General features: G+C 39.2%; 1 protein-coding gene across 1 annotated transcript in view; it reads left to right on the top strand.

Moving 5' to 3' along the window:
- Positions 1 to 23,686, top strand: part of AOAH (acyloxyacyl hydrolase) — a gene marked incomplete at both ends in the record, with an annotated part of 147,038 nt that overhangs the window by 49,714 nt on the left and 73,638 nt on the right. The window contains 4 exons of the mRNA XM_084230605.1: positions 7,285 to 7,344; positions 9,994 to 10,064; positions 22,190 to 22,250; positions 23,113 to 23,183. Of these exons, the coding sequence (XP_084086731.1) occupies positions 7,285 to 7,344; positions 9,994 to 10,064; positions 22,190 to 22,250; positions 23,113 to 23,183 (263 nt within the window). The remainder of the gene's footprint in view (positions 1 to 7,284; positions 7,345 to 9,993; positions 10,065 to 22,189; positions 22,251 to 23,112; positions 23,184 to 23,686) is intronic.

The following is a 23,686-nucleotide window of genomic DNA, read 5'->3' as shown; positions in this document are numbered from 1 at the left end:
ATTTTTATGAAGTCTAGCACTGGAGAATTGTGTTTATACCTAGATACTAGGAAAGAAAAAGTCAAAATGGAAAGATTAGTTGTGAACCTTCAACGGTCCACTTAGCAGCAGTAGGTTTTGCATTTTTCATCTAGGAAATGAGTTTAAGAACCATCAATTCTTAACTCTCCAAGTCGTATGAAGTTGAGATATTCAGTATATCCAGTGCCAGGTACATTAATGAATAATGTCAGAAAAAGAATATAACAAGGATAGTTCTATTTAAAATAGGCTCATTTTTAAAAGTGTTACCTGTAGAAAAGGATAGCAATAGAGTGACTAAATGTATTAATAATTCTAATGGCTCCATAATACAGAATTAACCTAGAAGGACAGAAGAAAATTCAGCTAGTGTTAAAATATGTATGAGAAAGAGACCTCCAGTGATAAAAGGAATGCATTTAGAAGGAATAGCTTTATTCTTCTCCTATCTTCCATTTTTTTTGTCCCTGGATGAATATGAAAACGGTGTGAACTGACTTCATTTTTCCCCACATATCTTAAATTCATAAATGTCCATAAGAGCTGGGAAGTGTGGAACATGAAAATAAAATTGGGCTTTGATAGAGCTAAATCCTACATGTTGGAAAATAGTCACCCTGCAATATAATGGTAACTCATATATAATCCTGGGTAAGAAAATTCCACACAAAGTCCAGGCATCTCACTATTTGATAAAAAGTTATAAGCAGAGAGGTTTCCTGCTTTTGTCCTCCACTTAAAAATAAAGATCTCAAACCCTTTTTGGTCCCTTTTCTTATCTCTTCCAATCTGCCTTCTACTGGTTATTTATGCATTTACTGCAACTAGTTGGAAGTCAAGTCCTTTGAAATAGCTCCTTCCAAATCTTGCCCCATTTTCAAATCCGTTTGTACTACTGAATAGTCTGTCCCAATAAACTTCTAGAAAAGATCCAGAGCAAATCAGTGATCTTCTCCTCACCCACAAAACTGTCTCATACATGTCTGTTCTTTGGCAATAAAAAAAAATGCACCTCTAAAATCATCATTTCACTTCCCAGGGGCTTTCTCCTTTGTGGGAACCTGTCACTGCTGTCAAAAATATGAAGTGAACAAAAGGTATTTTCTGTAATTTTCAAATCTACTGAGGCTATAATTGATAGCAGAGAACTCTATCACTAAAAATGGTTCACTGTAGAAACTCATGACTAAAAGTATTATTTTTCTTTACTTCCTTTACTCTGAGGCATAGCAGAATTCGATTCTTTCACATCACAGAACCCAGGAAGGCCCAGTTAGTGAATGTTCAATTCAACAACACTTAAAATGTCAAGGTAAATTATACTGAGATCCTGAACATATCCTGTGCACAGTTCTTTTTTTTTTATTTTCTTTTTTTTATTAATTATTTTTTTTATTTTTTTACATAAATGTTCATTTTAAAACAATATTTGCTTCCCCCACCCCTCAAGTGTAGTCCCCATAGAGTTTCCTTCACCAATGCATCCATGCACCATCACCTCAGTCCCCTGTGCTCCTTCCTCCCTCCCTCTGATCCCTCTCCCTCCTCCTCCCCTGCAGTATGTCTCTGATTTATAATTGTCTTTTTTTGCTTTGTTGTGTTTTGTACTGTTGTTATTTTTTTACACTGATGTCTTATTTGGTTCCCCTATATTCCTGCTATAAATGAAACCATCTGATATTTTTCTTTTTCCTTGTGGCTTATTTCACTGAGCATAATTCCTTCTAGTCCCATCCACATTGCTGCAAATGGCATGAGTTTATCTTTTTTGATTGCTGAATAATATTCCATTGTGTATATATACCACATCTTCTTGATCCAGTCATCTATTTTGGGGCATTTGGGTTGTTTCCAGGTTTTACCTATTGTAAATAGTACTGCAATAAACATAGGGGTACAGGTGTTCTTTTGAATCAATGTTTTTGTGTCCTTTGGGTAGATCCCTAGGAGTGGAATTGCCGGGTCATATGGTAGCTCCATTTTTAGTAGACTGAGGAACCTCCATACAGCTTTCCATAGTGGTTGGACCAGTTTGCACTCCCAACAGCAATGTAGGAAAGTTCCTTTTTCACCACATCCTCGCCAACATTTGTTGTTGCTTGTTTTTTTGATATGTGCCATTCATACTGGTGTAAGGTGGTATCTCAATGTGGTTTTGATTTTATTTCCCTGATTATAAGGGATGTTAAACATTTTTCATATGCCTGTTGGCCATTTGCATTTCCTCCTTGGAGAAATGTCTTTTAAGTTCTTCTGCCCATTTCTTTACTGCATTGTTTATTTTGCTTTTGTTGAGTCATGTGAGTTCTTTGTATATCTTTGTGATCAGTCCCTTATCAGTTGAATGGAGTGCAAAAATTTCCCAAACATTTTTAACTTAAAAAAAATTATTTTCTAGTACACTATAACATCTCCAGAGACCAATTAAAATCATGGGCTTTTGCACCAAATAAGTCTGAATTGAATCTGGACTATGTTACTTACTGGTTCTTTGACTTTGGGCAAGTTATTTATCCTCTGTAAGCCTCAGTTTACCTAATCTTAAAATAACGAAAATATTAATTGCTACTTAAAACTTTCTACATTGTATTCTAATCACAACTTACTGTTGGTATTTTCCCCTGGGCTATAAAACCCTTAATGCATGGACTTTGTCTTATTAACTATGGTGTTCCTAGCTCATAGCACAATACAGACACTGAATAAGTATTTGTGGGATAAATGAATAGAATGAATGATTGCACAAGAAATCACTGACTGAATGAATATTTCTTTCTCCTTTCATTATCAATCATATGCTTCTCATGCTTGTACATAGATAACATGAATTTTCACACTTGTGCATAGGTCATTGGGATACAGAGCCAATTCTCTCCCCTGACCATATTATACTTTGCATTAAATCATCTATAAAATGGGATAAATAATTCTTTCCCTGGGGTAATTTTCAGGATCACTGAAAAAATAGGATTCATTTGTGTAGGTTGATGTTTTCATTATTTTAATTTTCCAGCTGTGTATTAGTGACAAACAGCCCAAAATAAAAACATCAATTGCTACTAACACTGATATTATGGTTATTTCATGCAAGGTACTAATCTAAGTATTAATTTTTTAAATTCTCATCAAAAAATGCTTTTATCATCCCCATTTTGTAGATGAGGAAACTGACAGAGTGTTTAAGTAACTTGCCCAAGGTACCACAACTAGTAAATGACAAGGCTAAGATTCAAACCCAAAAATATTCTAGAATCCAAATTCACTTTAAATGGGAAGTAATAGTGGAGCTCATGATCTGTTGATCAATACATTATATAAAGAGATTTCACTGAGATGAAAATCTTACCCACATTCAATTTGACCAAGTTCTTTCTTGTGTGTATGTTCCCTTTTGGCTAATGCCTGGCAGTGCACAAACCTTACCAGGGCACACTTTCCTCTAGAAACTGATGGCAATGAGCACTTGGTCCTTGTCTTTCATTTCCATCATGCAAACAGCTCAGAATCCAGAATCAAGAACTGCCATTTCTCTGGAGTGTAAGAGCAGTTAGTAGTCACCAAGATTATCCTTTTCTTTGAAGGTTTTGGGCTGCCTCTGGTTTGGATAAACACATATCATTCTAGATGAAAATGTTTCATGAGCCACCATGGTTAAATGCTACTGAGCTCTAATGATCAAAGTGTTGTTCTCTCCCCTTTTGTAGAATGCTAGTGCATCATACCATCACATCCTTGCAATTTTCTAAGTTCTTACATAAGGAAAGCCAATATACATAGTCATGGTTCTTTGAACCAGAACCACCCAGGCTAAGAGCTTATATTTGTGTGAACCTATTTAATGGTTTCTTCAGCAATCCACTCATGACAGTGTTATATAGGCTTTGAAGAGGATTTGAGGTGGGAATAAGGAAATAGTATATTCAAAGGGAGAATATAATGAGATCCTAATAGCTTGCAGGATCAAAGGAGTACTTCTGGAACCAAGCAGCTTATTGTTGATGGAGAATTTGCTTATGCCTCAGATCGTTGCTCTGAGTCATAAACATCATTCTGGCTTCCAACCAGAAGAGTTTTTTACCCATTTCACAATCCATTCCCAAACTTTCTCTCCAGTTGCTGATTACAATCCCACCCTCCATTCTGAAGGTTTAATTTTTCAGAAGATGGAAAAGTAGTCTTCATACTTTAGAAAAATGACTTAAACCTTCTATTGCCAACAGTGAAAATGTTACCAAAGGGAGATAACAATTATCTTCATTTTCATGTTACTTACAATTTGCTCCCTTTGCCTGCCATTAAGACAAGCTAACAAATTGACTTCTCCAAATAATTGAGTCCTTACATCTATTTTCTTCTGGGGGAGTCTGAGGGTGAGGGAGGAGTAGGCTTTTACCTAGATTGTCTTTTTTGTTGGTATTAATGCCCTTGGATGATGGGAGAAAGTGGTGCCCTAGTCAAACCAGATGAGCCTGCTTCAACCCCTCTAGGAAAACCAAAGAACACCTACCATGCCTGGCATGGTGTGTCAGAAGGTCTTCCCTGACACTGTGGTTACTTCATAATTTTTGTTTGTTTGTCTTCATCCCACACTACCATTGATTCCCCCCAAAATTTAACTGGATCAAAGTCAAATTGATTCTCTCAAGGGGATCTAGATGGCCTTTCCCAGGAGGACACTGCCAAGGTCCTCTCACTTCATATCACTTCTATTTACTGTGCTTATTCCCAGCCCATCTCCTTGCCATCCAGGAAAGTCTGGGAGAGCAGATGTGTCTATGCTGCTCACCTGGAGGGTCTCCAGAGCCATCACCGCATCCTTGTGTTGTGACCACATCATTTTATTTCTCAATAAGAAATAAGGCAGAAATTTTCTAGCATTTTTTTAGCTAAAATTGTGCTCATTATTGAAAATTTAGCAAACATAGAAAACACCAAAACAAAATGTTTTCACCCACTGTTACTATGACATATTGCCTTGTGGGATTTTTTTTTTTTCTGTGCATGTGTGCACAGTAAATCTGATAGCCAGTTTTCCTTGTTCAATGTAATATCATGAATTTTTCCTCCACTTTTTGTGGATGCTTAAGCTGGGCTTCAGGTTGCAAAAGGGTGTTACTAAGACAGAGAAGCAGAGGGCACATAATTAAGGCAAAGGAACACACATTAACTTCGAGTTCAGTATTGTGGAGAATGAGCTTTAAGTTAACTTGGGCAGCTATAAAGGATGCAATAGCAGAAATATGCACCTAGATCTAGTGTTTTATATCAACCTTGCCAGAGATGCTTACTTTATTATTTTATAAGAATTTCCAGAAAAGGCCAAAATTGCATTCAATAAAATCAGGTTTTGAATGGGACTGTTCCTAAAGTCATCATTTGATTAAAGACATCTGTGTTTTAAAGTGAGCATTGTAATGGGCCTGCTGTTAGTCAGTGAGTAGACCTTGGGTGTGGTATTGGAGAGAGGGGAAGGCCCTCACTCTGGGTACCACAGCATTGTCACTTTCATTGACTGATTATGAAGTGGTCTGAGGAGTCCAGAAGAGAGGCTACTTGGCCAGAGCAGTGGTGGGGACACTAGGAGGGTCAGAGACATAACTGTTTGCCAACCAGAACTGTAGTGTTTTACTGTTTTAAGGAACATGACTCTACCAGGACATCCTGGCAACTCAACCCACCTGCAGAGACTTCTTAAGTCACTAACATGCACTCTAAGATGGTAGCCAAATTGCTGCCTCTGACAGAGAGCTGAGGTTTTCTATCTTTTGAAGTTGAGCTGTGAGTGTAATCTGGAGCAGATTTCAGGGAGAGGGTTCAGGGTTGGCCCATAGAAGGCAAACTGCCCCTGGTTCTGCTGGCCCTATTCCTAAATAACACATGTTCTGAAAAATTCACTCCAACTCAGATTCACACTGAGCTCACTCTTTCCTCCACTCACATACACTCAGTATGGCTGATGTTTTCACAACATCACATAGACCCAGAGTGAGGAGAAGAGAAGCTTCCAGGGTGAAGAATGAGCAAGGAGTTAAGTTGGGACTCAAGGCATGAGCATCCATTGGCAGCAATGGCCAGCATCTCTCAAGAAGCTTGATATGCTGACCAGTCAGCTCCAAGTCCCACTCTACCACCCATTGGTTCCTGCTTAAATGCAAGAACAATGCTCCGAGTTCTTGGGCTAAGAACTATAGTGCTTTCCCCAAAGCCCCACTACCTACTGATAAGGGTGAAGGGTTATCTGGGACTGGAAGACAAAAATCTTCCAGTCAACCTATCAATTATTGAGTAGAGGACGGTTGGGGCAGGCTCAAGACTCCACATAAATGATATTCTCACAGCATCCCTGTGAGGTAGGTAGTTATAATTCGCTTGTTGCAGATAATAAAGGGCTTTCTTATATGTTAAGAAATCCTTCTCTGAATACTGAAGGGCTCAGAGTATAATTTGCTCAAGGATGCAGTCAGTAAGCACAAAGCTGAGTGTGCGGGAGAAATGTAGCAGGACCAGCCATGTCCACTGAGTAAGGAACAATAGCTCTGAGAAGCAGGCTGGGAGCATCATCCACCTGCCTCCCAAGGTTATTATTCTCCCAACCTTCCCATAAATACACAAACATGGGGCCTTTGGGACTCAATAGCAATAGTCATTGGTTATAATTAACCATCGATGTAAACTCAGAAGATGCTGTAGTTAGCTGCTCTAGAAATGTTTGAACTGGGGTGGTATCTAACCAGGAGAAGAACTGGAGATTGAGAGATCAAGGGTTACCTTGTCTGGCAGTAGCCAGCCTTCTTCCACTCTGCAGTAACAGATAATTATGTTGGCTGTTGACAACCTCTTACCTTAGGGCTTTCAGAGAGAAGGAAACATTACTTGGGGAGAGCAGCATACCATAGTAGGCAGGAAGAGAGGGGTTCACACTACATCTCTGCCAGACACTGGTTCTGTGATTTCACCAGTTTCTTAGCTTGTCTGTGTCTTAATTTCCTCATCTGTAAAAAGGTCATATTCTCTCAGAGCTATTGTGAAGATCAAATAAGTCAATGTTTGCAAAATACTTTACCTGGCATCTGGCACAGAGTAAATCCTTTAATAAAAGTAGTTATTAACATGAAATTGCCTCTTATGAACTATTTTATCACAGATTTATGGAATAACTACTTTATTGCAAATTTATGAGCTTTATGAATCCTAACTTTGGAAAAGACATAGAGAGAAAAGGTGAGACTCAAGTTGCAATATTATGTAATTTTGCTTTTGTAGGAGGCAAGAAAACTTACACTGGAGAAGGCAAAACAGATTGTCAAGAAATCCCAGACTCTGGTAAGCAATTGGTGGATGGGTGCCCGCATTTTCCTTGGCATATTCACCTTTCCCGTATTCCTGCTCTCATACTCCAAAAGCCAATGTTTACTCAGATACAAGCCCACAACACTCCATAGTTGAATTGAGGTGAAGGAAAATGAGTTACCTCCATGCTGTTTTCTTTCTTCTTTCTACATCAGTGTGGCCTTAGTCTGAGCCTCAGTTTTCCTGCCTATAGCATATGGACACTTACAATGTTCCTTTTCTCAAAGCTTTAATGTGAACACAAAGTTGATGTGTGTGAAGGCTCCAGGTATCATGCCTCAGATCTATCAAGTACTCAAAAATGCTAATAAAGCCATCATCTTTATTATTCCTCTCCCTATTTGTTCTGTTTGTAATAAAATTTTATTCAACAGATAGAATGTTCAGCTCAATTAAGTTATAATGGTGGAATCAAATATCTGACTTGGGCAAATCAGCCCCAGTTGAAAAGGAGGTAGCAAAGTAAACCTTTAAAGAACAGCATCTCCTTATATACTGAAGGTCTTAGCAATAGAAAAACGTTCATCAGGGGTAAAGGGCATGGACACATCCTTGGCTTCTCCCTCTTGGCTCATCATTCACCCTGATGCAAATATGTTTAAGGCATTATTGATTTGGCAACATGGGAAAGGGGGAGGAAAATCTCTTATGCTGGATTTAGCAAATAAAAACAGACAATGACAAGTTAAATTTAAATTTCAGATAAACATTGAATAATTTTTTTAGCATAAGTATGTCCAGGGAAATATTTTATGAACCCTACTCATGAGGGTATATTGATTTCAATGCACAAAGATGATACATGTTTAATGACAATATGTATGCATTTCTGCACAATAGATTAATCAATCACAGAGGCTATATCACCAATCATTATGTAATTTGTGAATAAAGGCCAACTTAACCAGTTCAGCTAATCTGCTTAAGTCATTAAACAAGAAATTGAAACACCACATGAAACCCTTCACTATCAACCTCAGAGCTCTATGCAAAAGTGGAGAATATGGTTCCTCTTTTCTTCTTTTCAACATGCATCTAAAACTGATTCTCAGGGCATTGTTTACCTCACTTGTACAAACTGCCTTGGCATTAACTCAAAGACTAATTAGGATTTTACAATTTTTCATTCTGTTTACAGAATTGCAAACATAATTCCTGGGACAGGAGTCCAACATTCCTTCTAAGAAGCCAAAATAATTTTTAAGAATTCTGAACAAATTCAAAAATAATTTTTGAAAACTTTTATTTATTTACTCTCTAGTTTCAATCTATCAAGGAAAAAATCAGAAAATGCAAATAAGTGTCTTTGAAAAATTGCTCAGAGGATATTAGTTACAATTAATTCCTTGCAATGATGAATATAACTATAGATTTAGTCAGAATGCAGAAAGAAACACACAGCCGATTGCATATCATTTCAGCACATCCTGTTAGACAATGTGAGTCCAGAATAGAGAACTCACATGTTCCAGGGACATCTGTATCTCACTGAGACCCTGAAAGATTCCTCAGCAGCGTTTCCATGGATCTGGCAGAGCCCAGAGTATTTACAGTTTTAAAATACCAGAGTTATAGAATCAATCTATTCAATTCTCATAAAAACCCTACAAAGTTAAACGCGTGTTTTTGCTATCAGCCCTATTTTTACAGATGAGAGAACTGATAAGCAATTCACTCAGTCCACATAGATAGTAAATGAGAAACCCATTATTTAAAACCAGATCATGCTATTTCCATGTCCTATTCATTTTCCACTATGCCATAGTTTTCAACCACACCCCATCAGTACTAAATTTCAGGGAGCAACATTCAAGTCAAAGGCTATGTGGATGTCAGAATTGTGCAGTGTGCAACCTGATTCTAAACCTAAACTGTTCAGTAACATTATTTAGAAAGCCCTTAAAAATTGCTGATGTTCAAGTTCTGCCCGAGTCCAATTAAATCTAAGTAAAATATATTCAATATCAGGTTGGCTTGTACAGATTAGTTACTATCCCCTTTGATACTCTATATCTCCCTTTCAGCCCATTTCCCTTTATTCAATCTCTGCTTGCTGGTCTATATTCATTTACTATCCTGGTGTGTGGGCAAGCTGTAGTCTTATGGAAACTTGTCTCTAATTCCTTTGCTTTGAAGCTTAAGAAGCTCCAACCTGCCCAGCCCCCAGGAAGGGAGCCTTTATTCTACCTCTTCCTAAGCCCCAGCCATGTCTCTTCTGTTAGCCTTTGTTTACTTCATAATAAAATGGAATTATTTTATTTGAAAATGTCCCTTATTTTAAAGTCACTTTTCAAAGCACTTGAGCAGAATGAGGGAGAGACATGTCCAAATAGAATAGACCTTTTGAAAAGAGACGGTGAGCAGGTGAAGGTGGGAATAGCTGGCTGGTGAAAAAAAAAGAAAGAGCCTTCAGGCTGACGGGCCAGCATGAACATGGACAAGGGGAATGAACAGAGAGTGTGGGAACAGGGACAAGAGGAAATTTAATTAAGTAAAATAGAACAAACTCTACAGGAAGGATATACAGACTGTGGAGTCCACAGAACTGAAGAGATTTTAGAATTCGGGGAACCATTCTTTGAACTAAATAACTATTTTTGTGATTTTTTTTTTCCTCTCCAGAAATATCTCAGAAGTGGTTCTGATATTTGTTCACTCCCACTTTTGGCCAAGATCTGCCAGAAGATTAAGTTGTATGTATTCTCTTCTACTCTCCCGAGCACTGGTGTGCATAAGATCTGTGGTCATCTGTTTCCTAATAGTTAAAACAATGTTCACATTTCAAAGGCATCCTCCTGGAATAGGAAAGATTTCTTGGTCAAAACAGGAGTTTTACAGAAACAGACAAATTAAGCCTGAATCAGTCATTGGCGATATATTGAATATGCACATCTTTGACTCTCAAAGACTGGCTTTCCCTCACTCTCATGCAGCCTGTGGGTGAGACTCCATGAGCAGCTGGGTGCAGGCTCAGGGACAGTAGGGATAGGCCCTGCTGGCTGTGTAGACACAGACAAGGTCGGCTGCTCTTCGTGACAGGGACTCTTTGAACATCTGTACCACAAGGCACTCACAAGGCTGAAAAGGAGCCATTTTTCACAGAGCCCAACCTATTACCAGAAAAATCTGCCTCAGATATCTATAAGCAGACTTCTGAACACAGAAAAACTGTCCAGAGTTCCAAACTCCTGTCTCAGTTTAAAACACTGTGTTCCATCTCCCTTTTGAATCAGATGTCATGCTGGATATCATAGTAATGGTGCTTCAAAATGTTAAAGACAGAATAGGTTCTTCAGAGGGACTTTGGACTAAGAGGAAACTAATACAGGTCCACTCTTTCATTTGGCTATTCCTCATATATTTGCTGCTGCTGCCAGGTAGGTTAAGAACATTGTTCATCTGCTGCACTTGGTCTGACAACAACTCCATGAGGTGGGGATTATTAGTCCCATTTGCAAGAAAAAGAAACTGAGTCTTAAAGAAAGAATTTCTTTCAGTCAATAGAACTTAAGATACAAGCCTATGTGTGTTGGACCCACATGTCCTCAAGCCCGCTTAATCTCTCTGCACCTCAGTCACCCCAAATCCAAGCTTAAGGTATTGACTAACTTATGGCTATTCCTCAAAATCATTTGGGGAGCTTTTAAAATGCAGATTCCTTTGCCTGAAAGTTCTGCAGCCCCCACCTGGGCTCCTGATTGTCTGTGTCATCCACAGAGCTCATGTTCTAGTTCTGTGACATACAGCAAATGCCACATGTACAGGTGATGCTTAATAATTCAAAACAATGTTCATCAGCTGTGAGAAATTAATTTAGACCATATCATCCACTCTGGCCTCTATTGCTTTTATCCTTGCTTTCCTGCAGACAGTTCCTATTATTTGAGTCCATTTTAATCCAACTTGTCTCTCATTGTAAAGGATTAAAGGTGAACGTGCCTAAGGTGAGCATTAGGCTATACATCTGGACTGCAAAAGTAGATTAGTTTTCTAAGGTTGCTGTATTAAAATTTCTCAAACTGAGTAGCTCAAGACAACACAAACGAATGTCCCCTGTTCTAGAAGCTAGAAGTCTAAAAGCAAAGTGCTGTCTCTGAGAGTGTCCCTGGGATTCTGGGCCCAATCCTTCCTGTTCTCTTCCTAGCTTCTGATGGGGCAGCTGGTCCAACCTTGGCATCTCTTGGCTTGCAAGTGCATCACTGTGGTCTCTGCCTCCCTCTCATACATAGCTTTTTCTTTTATGATGACATCACTCCAGTTGGAATAGGGTCTATTCTAATGGCCTCACATTAACTAAGGAGCCTCTGCAAAGACCCTATTTCCAGTTAAATTCATATTCACAGGGTTTGGGGGTTAAAACTAAACAGATCTTTTTGACAATTTAAGCCCCAACAGAAGTACTTTTCCTATGTCTTCCATCCTTCATTTCATGAACTTCATGGGAACCACAACACATATCCATTGTCTGCTGTGGAAGTACCTGGGGAAAGAAGGAGACTATGATTCTGATCCACATTCAGAGTCTCTTATATATCTAAGAGTTTAAAATTTTTTCCTGCTTCATCTGCCCCCATCAGCTCCTGCAAGCCAGCTGCGCAAAATGCTGGCCTTAGTCTCAGAAAGAGTGTTAGCCCCCCTTTTCATGAATGGGGGTAGACACAGAGAGTGGAGGGGAAATATCAGACATGAAAGAAGATGCTGGAAGGCAGAGGCAGCAAGCTCCCCAGGCTCCCAATCATTTCATCATGCCTAGCTTTTGTTGAATTGAGACCCAGTCCCTCCTTGCTGAAAGCATTATTGCATTTTCTGTGTCAGATGTGAGCCTGCAGGACCCAACAGTGCCAAAGTGACAACTCTTCTATTGAACCACTTTTGAAAACTGAATTCAAGAGCTATTGTGGCCAGGGATTTTCTTGGCCCAATTTAAAAGGGAAATTCTTCTTTCATGAACAAGCAAAAGCACAATATTTTTCTTCTTTCTAAAAATCATTGTGCCTTAGTATAACTTATATCAGGTCACAACATATTTAGTGCTTTGTGGTTTACAATGCACATTTTTATATAAATTTTTGTTGAAATATCATTAATTTAGAACATTATATTTAGGTTTACTGAATTATAATTTGACATCTGTTTATACTACATCGTAATCACTGCCAGAAGTCTAGTCTCCATTCAAACCACACAACTGATCCCTTTCCCCTACCCCTCAGCCTGCTTTTCCTCTGGTACCCACCAATCTGTTCTTTTACTAAACACATTTAAATGCAGTTTATTTTGTTTTGTTTTGTTTAAGATTTATTTATTTATGCATACAAGAACTGGGGTCTAGGCCAGAGGTGTGGGGGTTGAGAGGATTCACCAGAGACAGAATGGGGAACAGAACAGGCAGATCAACAGAAGTTCACTGCTGAGGGGAGCAGCGGACAAGTCAGGAGAGGTCTGCTGCGCCATGTGGGTTGCTTCCTGGCCCGCCGGGGATCGAACTCCGGAGTGGCTGCGGACAGCTTCACAGACTGCGTCTTAACCCCTTGCACCACCAAGGAGGCCCAATGCAGTCTATTTCATTCTCCAAAACAGTAATAGAAGTTGTCTGGTAACTAAAAGTTACCCAGTGCTTTCTATGCATCAAAACTTTTGAAGATGCAACCCTATAATACAGACTCCCTTTCTAAAAAGGTAAAGTCATTTGCACCAAGTCCAGAGCTAGAAATGGGTACATCTGACATTTGAAGCCAACACCCTTGTTCCAAAAGCCAGATTAATAGCCACTACATTTTCTGACCATTTACTTTTAGCCCCCTTTAAGAGAAACAAATCACTTCTAGTGCATTAAATGTCTGAGCTGCTGGCACAGCAAGCAGTGATAGTCTTCTGTGGCAAAATCCTATTACAAAATCCCCTCCAGAAGGAAAGCCTGTCTTGCTCTGTGCCTGTTTGATATAATGCCTTCAAAATTCATTTGAAGTTCCTGCCCTCCCAGGAAAGTTCCTACTTCCAGACCAACTTCAGTGGCTTGCCTATGCCTCTGGCCTCCAAGCTCACCCATGCCTGCTCTTGCTTCTGCTCCTACTCTGGCACCTCTGTTACTGCCTCCCCATCTATCTCCCACATTAACCAACAGGTCCTGGAGTGCAAGAATGATTGCTTAATAAACTCTTAATTCTTGGCACCTTAGCCTTAATAGGAACTCAATAAAGAAACAATAGAATAAATAAAGAAAAGGCAGTAATTTACTAGAAAAACAATGTATAGGATTCTAGGATACAAGTGGACAATCAGATTTGTTGCTGTTATTGTTTTGATCAGAATTCACAGCGCCCACACATTATTTTTTATTATAATAAGTCATTGCCATTTTAATAATATATTAATATTAGCTTCTGCTTTAGTTTTTATATTTAGTTTTTATATTTAGTTTTTTATATTTTCATAATCTGATGATAATTTTAATGGATTTCAAAATTTTATGTAATCATTTTTACTTTTAAATAATTTCAATAATCTATTTTTATTTAATACCCATATGTATAAAGCTACATATGTATTATTGTATACAGAGTATCATAGCCTGCATTCATTGTGTTTTCATGTAATTGTTGTTTTCCTTTTTTTCACCTGTCCCTTCTTCCCCATGCCTTGCTCCTTCCCCTGACATGAGTCTCTGTCCCCACATCAGAGTAAACCTTGTCAACACATTGGGGTGTATCCAACCATGGTTTCCTCTGTTTCCATTTCATCTTACAGAGATGAACATAGCACAGTGCATATAAATCGACCTCTACCCCCACCCCCAAGTGTTGCTTGGGACTCATAATTTAGGCGGGTACACATAGAAACTTTATTTCCTTAGTTTTCTTTGTCACCATGCTCCAGTTCAGTAAAATAATCTTAGGGAATTTGAACCTGAAGACTTACTACTGTAGAGTGATAGCATTTAGCCTGCCAACAGTCAGACACACAACAGTAGCAGCCAGCTGGGATTCACCATGAACAGCTACATGATAAATAGATAGCACACCGCATGGTTAGGAACCCAAAATTCTGAAGAGGACCCACAGATTGGATTTGGGTTGTCTCCAGAAACTAAAATGTCATAAGCACAGATGTCTAATGCCCAGCGGCCAAACTAGAGAAACAACCATGAGAATTACTGTCATCATTGTACATGATAACAAAAAGAGCTGTTGTTTTTTGAGTGCTTACCACATGCTTGGCACAGGTCTTCTTGTTTCACATATAACAACTCATTTAGCCTTACAATGTCTCTTGGAAGCAGGTACAAATTTTGAACCCATTTTACAAATGAGGAAATAGAGTTTAGGGGGAAAAAAGATTCAAGCATTTGCTGAAGGTCAGATAGCAGCTGATAGCAAATCTGAAATTCAAACCCAGATTCTAATCTCAAAACCCAAACTTCAGGTAGGAGGATTCCTGTCTTTTCCTTCCAATGACAGCAGCATCCACCCAATTACTTGCCTTGAAAAATGCTTTTTCCTCCTTTAGACTCTATCTTAAGATTATCTCCTCTCCTCTATAGAGTTAGAAATGCTTCCCTCTTGGTGCACAACCTCTTATAACATTTCTTTCTAGTACTGAAGTTATCTATGCATAATTCCCCCTGCCCCTCATCAGTCAGCTCCTCCAGTATGGGAGAAGCATCTTCTCTTCATCCCTATTATATAATATGATATCTGGCATGCTGCAGGGACTCCAAAAAAGTCTGTGGAATTAATTAGTTAAATAATTAATTTTCTTTTTTTTTTATAAATTTTATTGTTATATTCCCCATACAATTGCAGCCCCCCATTCTGACCCCAATCCCTCCCCTCCCGCCCCCGCCCCCCTAAAAGTGTCTCTGGTTCATAGTTTTTTGTTGATTTTGATTTTCACTTTCTTATAGTTATTCATTTTCCTGGTCCCTTATTTAAGTTTTCTAGATTCCTGCTATGAGTGGGACCATCCGGTATTTTTCTTTTTCTTTTTGGCTTATTTCGCTGAGCATGATCCCTTCCAGCGCCATCCATGTTGCAGCAAATTGCATGTGTTTATCTTTTTTGAATGCTGAGTAATATTCCATGGTATATATGTACCACATCTTCTTGATCCAGTCATCTATTTTTGGGCATTTGGGTTGTTTCCAGAGCTTAGCTATTGTAAACAGTGCTGCTATAAACATAGGGGTGCAGGTGTTCTTTGGAATTGATGTTTCTGTGTCCTTTGGGTAAATACCTAGGAGTGGAATTGCTGGATCATATGGAAGCTCTATGTTTAGTAGGTCCAGAAATCTCCACACAGCTTTCCACAGTGGTTGGACCAGTTTGCACTCCCACCAACAGTGCAGAGGAGTTCCTTTTTCTCCACACCCTCGCCAACATTTGTTGTTGCTGGTTTTTTTAATATGTGCCATTCTCACTGGTGTAAGATGGTATCTCATGGTAGTTTTGATTTGCATTTCCCTGATGACAAGTGATGTTGAACATTTTTTCATATGCCTGTTGGCCATTTGCATTTCCTCTTCAGAGAAGTTTCTTTTAAGCTCTTCTGCCCATTTTTTGACTGGATTATTTTCTTTGTTGTTGTTGAGTCTCATCAGCTCTTTGCAGATTTTTGTGATCAGTCCTTTATCATTAGTGTTGGGTGCAAAAATGTTCTCCCAGTTGGTGGGGTTTCTCTTTGTTTTTGTTATTGTCTCTTTTGCTGTGCAAAAGCTCTTTAATTTGATGTAGTCCCAGCTGTTTATCTTTGCCTTCACTATCACTGCTTTGGGTGATGTGTCTGTAAAGATGTCTTTGATGTGCAAATCACGTAGTGTTTTGCCTATATTTCCTTCTATATATTTTATGGTTTCAGGTCTTATGTCTAGTTCTTTAATCCATTTTGAGTTGATTTTTGTGTATGGTGTGAGGTGGTGGTCAAGCTTCATTCTTTTGCATGTAGCGACCCAGTTTTCCCAGCACCATTTATTGAACAAACTTTCTTTGCTCCAATGCATATTCTTTGCTCCTTTGTCAAAGATTAGTTGACCATAAATCTGTGGGTTTATTTCTGGATTTTCTATTCGATTCCATTGGTCTGTATGTCTGTTCTTGTTCCAATACCATGCAGTTTTGATGATTATGACTTTGTAGTATAGTTTGAAGTCTGGGAGTCTGATGCCTCCATTCCCTTCTTTTTTTTTCAGGAGAGCTTTGGCTATTCGGGGTTTTTTGTGATTCCATATGAATTTCATCAATAATTGTTCTATTTCTTTGAAGAATGACATTGAAATTTTGATTGGAATAGCATTGAATCTGTATATTGCTTTTGGAAGGATGGCCATTTTAATAATGTTTATTCTTCCAATCCATGAGCAGGGGATGTCTCTCCATTTCTTTGTGTCTTCTTCTATTTCTTTTAACAGTGTTTTATAGTTTTCTTTGTATAGGTCCTTTACCTCTTTTGTTAGATTTATTCCCAAATATTTGATTTTTTTTGTTTCAATAACAAAAGGGATGGTCTTTTTGATTTCTTCTTCTTCAGATTTATTGTTTGTGTATAGGAAGGCTACTGACTTTTGTGTGTTGATTTTGTATCCTGCCACTTTACTGAACTGATTGATGAGTTGAATTAGCTTTTCTGTGGAGTTTTTGGGGTTCTCTATGTATAATATCATATCATCTGCAAATAGTGATAGTTTGACTTCTTCTTTTCCTATTTGGATTCCTTGGATATCTTTCTCTTGTCTTATTGCCCTGGCTAGGACTTCCAGTATTATATTGAAAAGCAATGGTGAGAGTGGACATCCTTGTCTTGTTCCAGATCTTAATGGAATTGCTTTCAGCTTTTCACCATTGAGAATGATACTGGCTGTTGGCTTGTCATAGATGGCCTTTATGATGTTGAGGTATGTTCCTTGTATCCCAAGAATTTCAAGGGCTTTTATCATGAATGGGTGTTGCACTTTGTCGAAAGCTTTCTCAGCATCTATTGATATTATCATATGGTTTTTATATTTCTTTTTGTTGATGTGTTGGATAACGTTGATTGATTTTCGGATGTTAAACCATCCTTATGTCCCTGGAATGAATCCAACTTGGTCGTGGTGAATTATCTTATGGATACATTGTTGGATTCTGATAGCTAAAATTTTATTGAAGATTTTTGCATCAGTGTTCATTAGGGAGATTGGCCTGTAGTTTTCCTTTTTTGTGTTGTCCTTGTTCGGTTTTGGTATTAGTGTAATGTTGGCTTCATAGAACGTGTTTGGTATTGTCCCTTCCTTCTCAATTTTTTGGAAGAGTTTGTGAAGGATAGGCACTAATTCGTCTCTGAATGTTTGGTAGAATTCATTTGTAAATCCATCAGGTCCTGGGCTTTTGTTTTTGGGGAGGTTTTTGATTACCATTTCAATTTCGCTAATTGTAATTGGTCTGTTTAGGTGTTCTATTTCTTCTTTATCTAGCTTTGGGTGATTGTAGAGTTGTAGGAATTTGTCCATCTCCTCTAGATTGTTAAACTTGTTTCCATATAACTGTTCATAGTAGTTACTGATTATTCTTTTGATTTCTGCTGTGTCCGTTGTGATTTCTCCTCTTTCATTGATGATCCTGTTTATTTGTGCTTTCTCCCTTTTTTCCTTTGTGAGCCTGGCTAGGGGTTTGTCTATTTTATTGATTTTTTCAAAGAACCAGCTCTTGGTTTCATTGATCTTTTGGATTGTTTTTTTAGTTTCAATTTCATTTATTTCTGCTTTGGTTTTTATTATTTCTTTTCTTCTACTGGTTTTGGGGTTTTTTTGTTGTTCTTTTTCTAGATCTTTGAGCTTCGAGATTAGGTTGTTTCTTTGCGTTCTTTCTTGTTTCTTGATGTGAGCTTCTATTGCTATATATTTTCCTCTTATTACTGCTTTTGCTGCATCCCATACATTTAGGATATTGGTGTCCTCCTTGTCGTTCAATTCAAAAAATTTTTTAATTTCTTCTTTGATCTCCTCATTAGTCCAATGATCTTCCAGTAGTGTGGTTTTTAATCTCCATGAGGTAGGAAAATTCCTTGCCTTCTTTTTATGGTTTATTTCTAGTTTGATGCCTTCATGGTCAGAAAAGATGGTTGATATGATTTCAATCTTGGTGTATCTGTTGATGTTTGTCTTGTGCCCCAGTATGTGATCGATCCTGGAGAATGATCCGTGTGCGCTTGAGAAAAATGTATACTCCGTTTTTTTGGGGTTTAGTGTTCTATAGATGTCTGTTAAGCCCAATTGCTCTAGGTCTTTATTTAGAGCTTTGGTATCTTTACTTATTTTTTGTCTTGTTGATCTATCCATTGTTGATAGTGGTGTGTTGAAGTCTCCCACTACGTATGTGTTTTCTCTGATGTCTGTTTTCAGAGAGGACAACAGTTGTCTGATATATTTTGGTGCTCCTTCGTTTGGTGAGTATATGCTAATGAGTGTTATTTCTTCTTGAAGTATTGTCCCCTTGATCATAATGTAGTGACCATTGGGGTCTCTTTTTATCTTTTTGAGTTTGAAATCTGTTTTATCTGATATAAGTATAGCTGTTCCTGCTTTCTTTTTTGGTCCATTTGCTTGTAGGATTGTTTTCCATCCTTTAACTTTGAGCCTATTTTTATCTTTTGTAGCTAAATGTGTTTCCTGGAGACAGCAAAAGGTTGGGTTTTGTTTCTTAATCCAGGCTGCAACTCTGTGTCTTTTTATTGAAGAGTTTAGTCCATTTACATTTAGAGTTAATATTGATATGTTAACATCTGTATTTGCCATTGTGTTTGTCTTTCCTTTGATTTTATTTATTTATTCTTTTAATAACTTTTTTTTTTGGCCTTCTTTCATTGTTATTCGTCCCTCTGAGGTTCTGGCTTTAGGACTCCTTGTAGTATTTTTTGGAGTGGGGGTTTAGTTGCAATGAAATTCCGGAGTTTCTGTTTGTCTGGGAAGGTCCATATTCTTTCTTCAAAGAGGAAGGAGAGCTTTGCGGGATAGAGTATTCTTGGTTGGCATCTGTTTTCTTGGAGTCTGTTGACTATGTCCCTCCACTCTCTCCTTGCCCGTAGTGTTTCTTCGGAGAAGTCTGATGTCAGCCTGATTGGTTTTCCTTTGAATGTTATCTGTTTCTTCCCTCTTGCCAGCTTCATTATTTTTTCCTTGTCCTGGATTCTTGGGAGCTTTACTATTATGTGTCTTGCTGTATTTTTCCTTTCGTCGTGGAAGTTTGGTGTTCTTCTTGCTTCTTGTATATCAATTTTCAGCTCCTTCTTCACATTTGGGAAGTTCTCTTCAATTATCTCTTTGAATATTTTCTCTGTTCCTACATCTCTCTCCTCTCCTTCTGGTATTCCTATAACTCTTATATTTCCTTTCCTCATGGAGTCAGATAGTTCCCGAAGTCTTTCTTCGTTCTTTTTCCTTCGTACTTCCCTTTCCTTTTCTGTTTTGGTTCTTTTTATTTCTGTGTCTTCAAGATTACTTATTCGTTCTTCCATTTCATCTATTCTGCTTTCATTGCTTTTCCCAGAATTCTTTAGTTCTTCCATTAATTCTTTGATCTCCTGCATTTCTTTTACTTCCCTCTTTAGGGACTCAATTTCTTTCTTCTGACCATTGTTTTCCCTCTCTAGGGACTCAATTGCATTCTTCTGATCGTTGATTATTTTTCCCTTATCATTGTTTTCCTTTATGACTTCTGTCAGTTTTTTAATCACGGCAATTTTAAATTCTCTTTCTGGAAGGCTCAGAAATTCTTCCAAGTTATTGTCGTTGCAATCTGGGGGCTGGCTTTCTTTTTGTGGTGTGCTTTTTCTCTGGAGAGTTGCTAGGTTGCGTGTGGTTCTTCTCCTCCCTACTGTCTGTTTTCTAATTTGCCGTATGCGTTGGGACACTGTGTTGTTGGGACTGGCCGGCATCTTGGGTGGGCTTCTCTGTTCCCCTCTGGTTCTTCCAGGAGTCATCTGTCAGTTTCAAGCAGCCTTTACTGGAGAAAGGTCCCTGTTCTAAAATGCCGATGTGGGGACACACTCCCCTGTGCGCCTGGTCTGCCCCGGCGGTGGGTTCCTGCTCCCCTCTGGGCTTGGACTGCAGGCCAGAGGGGGTCTGGCGTGGGCGAACTTCCCCCGCTCACCTCTGGCTCCTGAGGAAGCCTTCTGCAGGTAGTCTTTACTGAAGAAATGTCCCTGTTCTAAAATGGTGATGTGGGACACACTCCCTGCGCTTCTGGTCTCAGGCACACTCTTCTGCGCGCCTGGTCTGCCCCGGCTGTGGGTGCTCGCTCTCCCTGTGGGCTCAGACTACTTGTTCGGAAGGGGCCCGGTGTGGGCTAACTCCCCAGCTGGCCACTAGCTCCTTCAGTAGCCTGTGCTGGGGTCAAGTCGCTAGGTGGCGCCAGAGATCTCTCCTAGAGCCCTTGGGGAGCTGATTTTCCACCCCGTGGGACAGGGAGCAGAGCGGGGATGGTAGGGTACACCTCAACGGCTTTGGGGTGCTGTGTCTGCCTTGTGCCCCACCGTCGTGGGGAACCCACGCCCCTAATTTCGTGCCCCGGGTCTCAGTTCCAAAGCCCTCAGTTCCAGGACGCGGGCTGTAGCCCAGATCAGTGGCGCGGGAATGGCGCCTTTTGAATCCCGCTCCCCTGCCTGGGCACCTTGTTCCTGCTCACTCAGGGAGGGCCTCCGCCGTCTCCCCGCAAGCCTAGGTCGCAGGCGTAGGGACCTGGGCAGCTGCAATCCGAGCACCGCTTTCGCGCAAGCTTACCGGGCGGCCGGGGCTGTGTGCTGGTGCTGGTCTCCTCCTGGTGGGCGGGGCTCTCTTTAATGGCGCGTGGAGCTCACCTCCGCGGCGGATCCTGCAGGGTTCGCCTCAGCTCCCGTTCACGGGGTGTGGTGGCTGAAATAGTTCCTTTCCACTCACAGTCCCGCTTGCTGCGTCCGTTTTTCTTGTTGGGCGTTTTGGTTTGTTGTTTCCCTCCTCTCTGCCGGTCGGAGAGTGCCGCCTCTGTGGGCGGGGGAGGGGAGCAGGGTTCTGCGCTTCCCTCCCTTCTCGTCCTCTTTTATGGCAACTTTCTTCTTTGGGCAGTTTGCTGGAGTCGTCCGTTTATCTTCCGTGTCCCAGTTCTCACTGGGACCTGCCGCTTTTCCTCCCTATTAACTTTTTTTAATGGGAGATCTTACTCGCAGCGTCTCCTCGCCGCCATGTTGCTCCGCCCCCCCCTAAATAATTAATTTTCAACATACAACCAATTGCCTCTAAGGATATACAAGGTATCAGATATACATATAATTTATGAGAAACAATTTTAATAAAAGTCACCAATGCCTTATCCAAAATGCTTTATCTGAAACCTTAGAGCTATTAATAGATATAATGACAGTTGCTAACTAATGACAACTTAATGCTTCAAGAGTCCCAGAGTAAGTGGTTTAAAAGAGTAAGATTTTAAGGAAAAACTTCCATCACATTATGTGTAAAATGGCACAAATTCAATCTGTTGAGCTGAACTCATTGACTAGAACAAAAATTGCAGTCTTCTTTTTTTCTAGGGATCTCAACATTAATATTCTGTTCCCTCTAAAACTATTTGTTCTTTTGCTTCCCCATCTGGGCCAACTGAAATATCAGAGAGAAAGTAGTTCTATTGGGTGGAAGTCAGAGATTGGCAAAGTTTGGCTGGCACTCTAAATACCAAGCAGGACCTTTTATTTTTTAAATGGGCTCTGTCACATAAATTCAAAACTGAAGATCTGAAAGTGTCTGTATTTGTTTTCAAAGGCAACTGCTTCATTTTTCTTAGCTCACCAGGTATTTTGTCTTCTTTTCTTTTTCTAGGTCTATAAAAAATTCTGTGCCATTCAAAGATGTAGATTCAGACAAATACAGTGTTTTCCCAGTGAGTATTAAGAGTAACCAGATGTTTGCTGAATATTGCATCACTTCCTATAAATTTCTTTCCTTTCATAAAACAAGATTGAATTCCATCTCAATATCCTCTTAATTTGATAATATACCATTTCACAATTATTAAGGAACTTTTGGCAACTTTAATAATACATCAACCTGATCTATGTCTGGAATGATTTTTATTTTCCAAAGTCATTCCCAGTGGAATCAGTTATCTTGGAAGGTGTTGTGAATTATTCTGGAAATTCTTATACTTACTTCAACACACTCTTTAGAAGCATGTATAGTTATACATGTGTGCATGTTTGATTTAGAGTAGTTAGGATGCCAGGATACCCTCTATGAAAGCAAATAAGTGAGGCACAGATATCACAAACTTCCCCTTAGTTTGTGGAATCTCAGATATTCTACTTGGAAATGAAGGGAGTAAAACATTCTTTGACATTATGGAACTCTGAATATTTTCAAAATAGACAGGTCAAATATACAACAAATCTATATAATTAACCAGTTTGGCTAGAATTTTTTTTTTAATTCACATACCTAAATGCACAGATAAAGACACATATTTATACAAACACTCATGCACAGGCACACCCAGTATCACACATGTACACACACTACTATTGCTATCAGCTCTGGTACTATATTGCATTTCACCTCACACAACAAATCTTACATGTTATCAAATCTTACATCAATTTTTATGGTCTTTTGTAATGTTCCAAGGCTATCTTTAAACTAAAAGCTGTATATGTCAATATCTTTCAGACAGCCCTGATTGACCTTCACCTTGGATAATAACATCAATGCAGATCTAAACCCTTTCTGTGTGTGTTCTTCAATTTCAGACACTGCGGGGCTATCATTGGCGAGGGAGAGACTGTAATGACAGCAACAAGATGGCATACCCGGGCAGAAGGTAACTGTCTCTGCTGGTTACTGATTTTGAAAATTACCTCCTGAAAGAGAGTCAGGAAATATATTCTTTTGCTGAATCTAGGAGATTCGTGTTTACAGAAAGAAAGAATCCCCCATTCCTGAATGAAGTAAAACTCAGTGCAAAAAGAAGAGCATTCATTCATTCATTTGTCCAAGAAATATTCATTGCATACCTATTAATCACCATGCACTTTGCATCATGTTGGGGGAAAGCAAAACAGAAATAAGCCTCTTCTTATAAACAGACTACTGTGGACATTTATCCAGCTTCCTGCACAAGTCCTCTGTACAGGAATCAACCCAGAAACAGTAGCCACTGGAGGAGCAGGCTCCAGAGGCTGGAGCACATGTCACATGTTAGTATCAGGCTGATGATCTTGCTGAGTTCAAAAAACAGGTATGTCAGCCTTCATATTAGCTGTGACTACAGTACTGAAGCATTAAATTGCCAGATGTTTGGGATTTTAGAGGCATAATTTTAGC

Source organism: Talpa europaea (genome assembly GCF_964194135.1).
Source record: "Talpa europaea genome assembly, chromosome: 3".
Taxonomy (NCBI): domain Eukaryota; kingdom Metazoa; phylum Chordata; class Mammalia; order Eulipotyphla; family Talpidae; genus Talpa; species Talpa europaea.
This window is presented reverse-complemented; position numbering and strand designations above follow the sequence as displayed.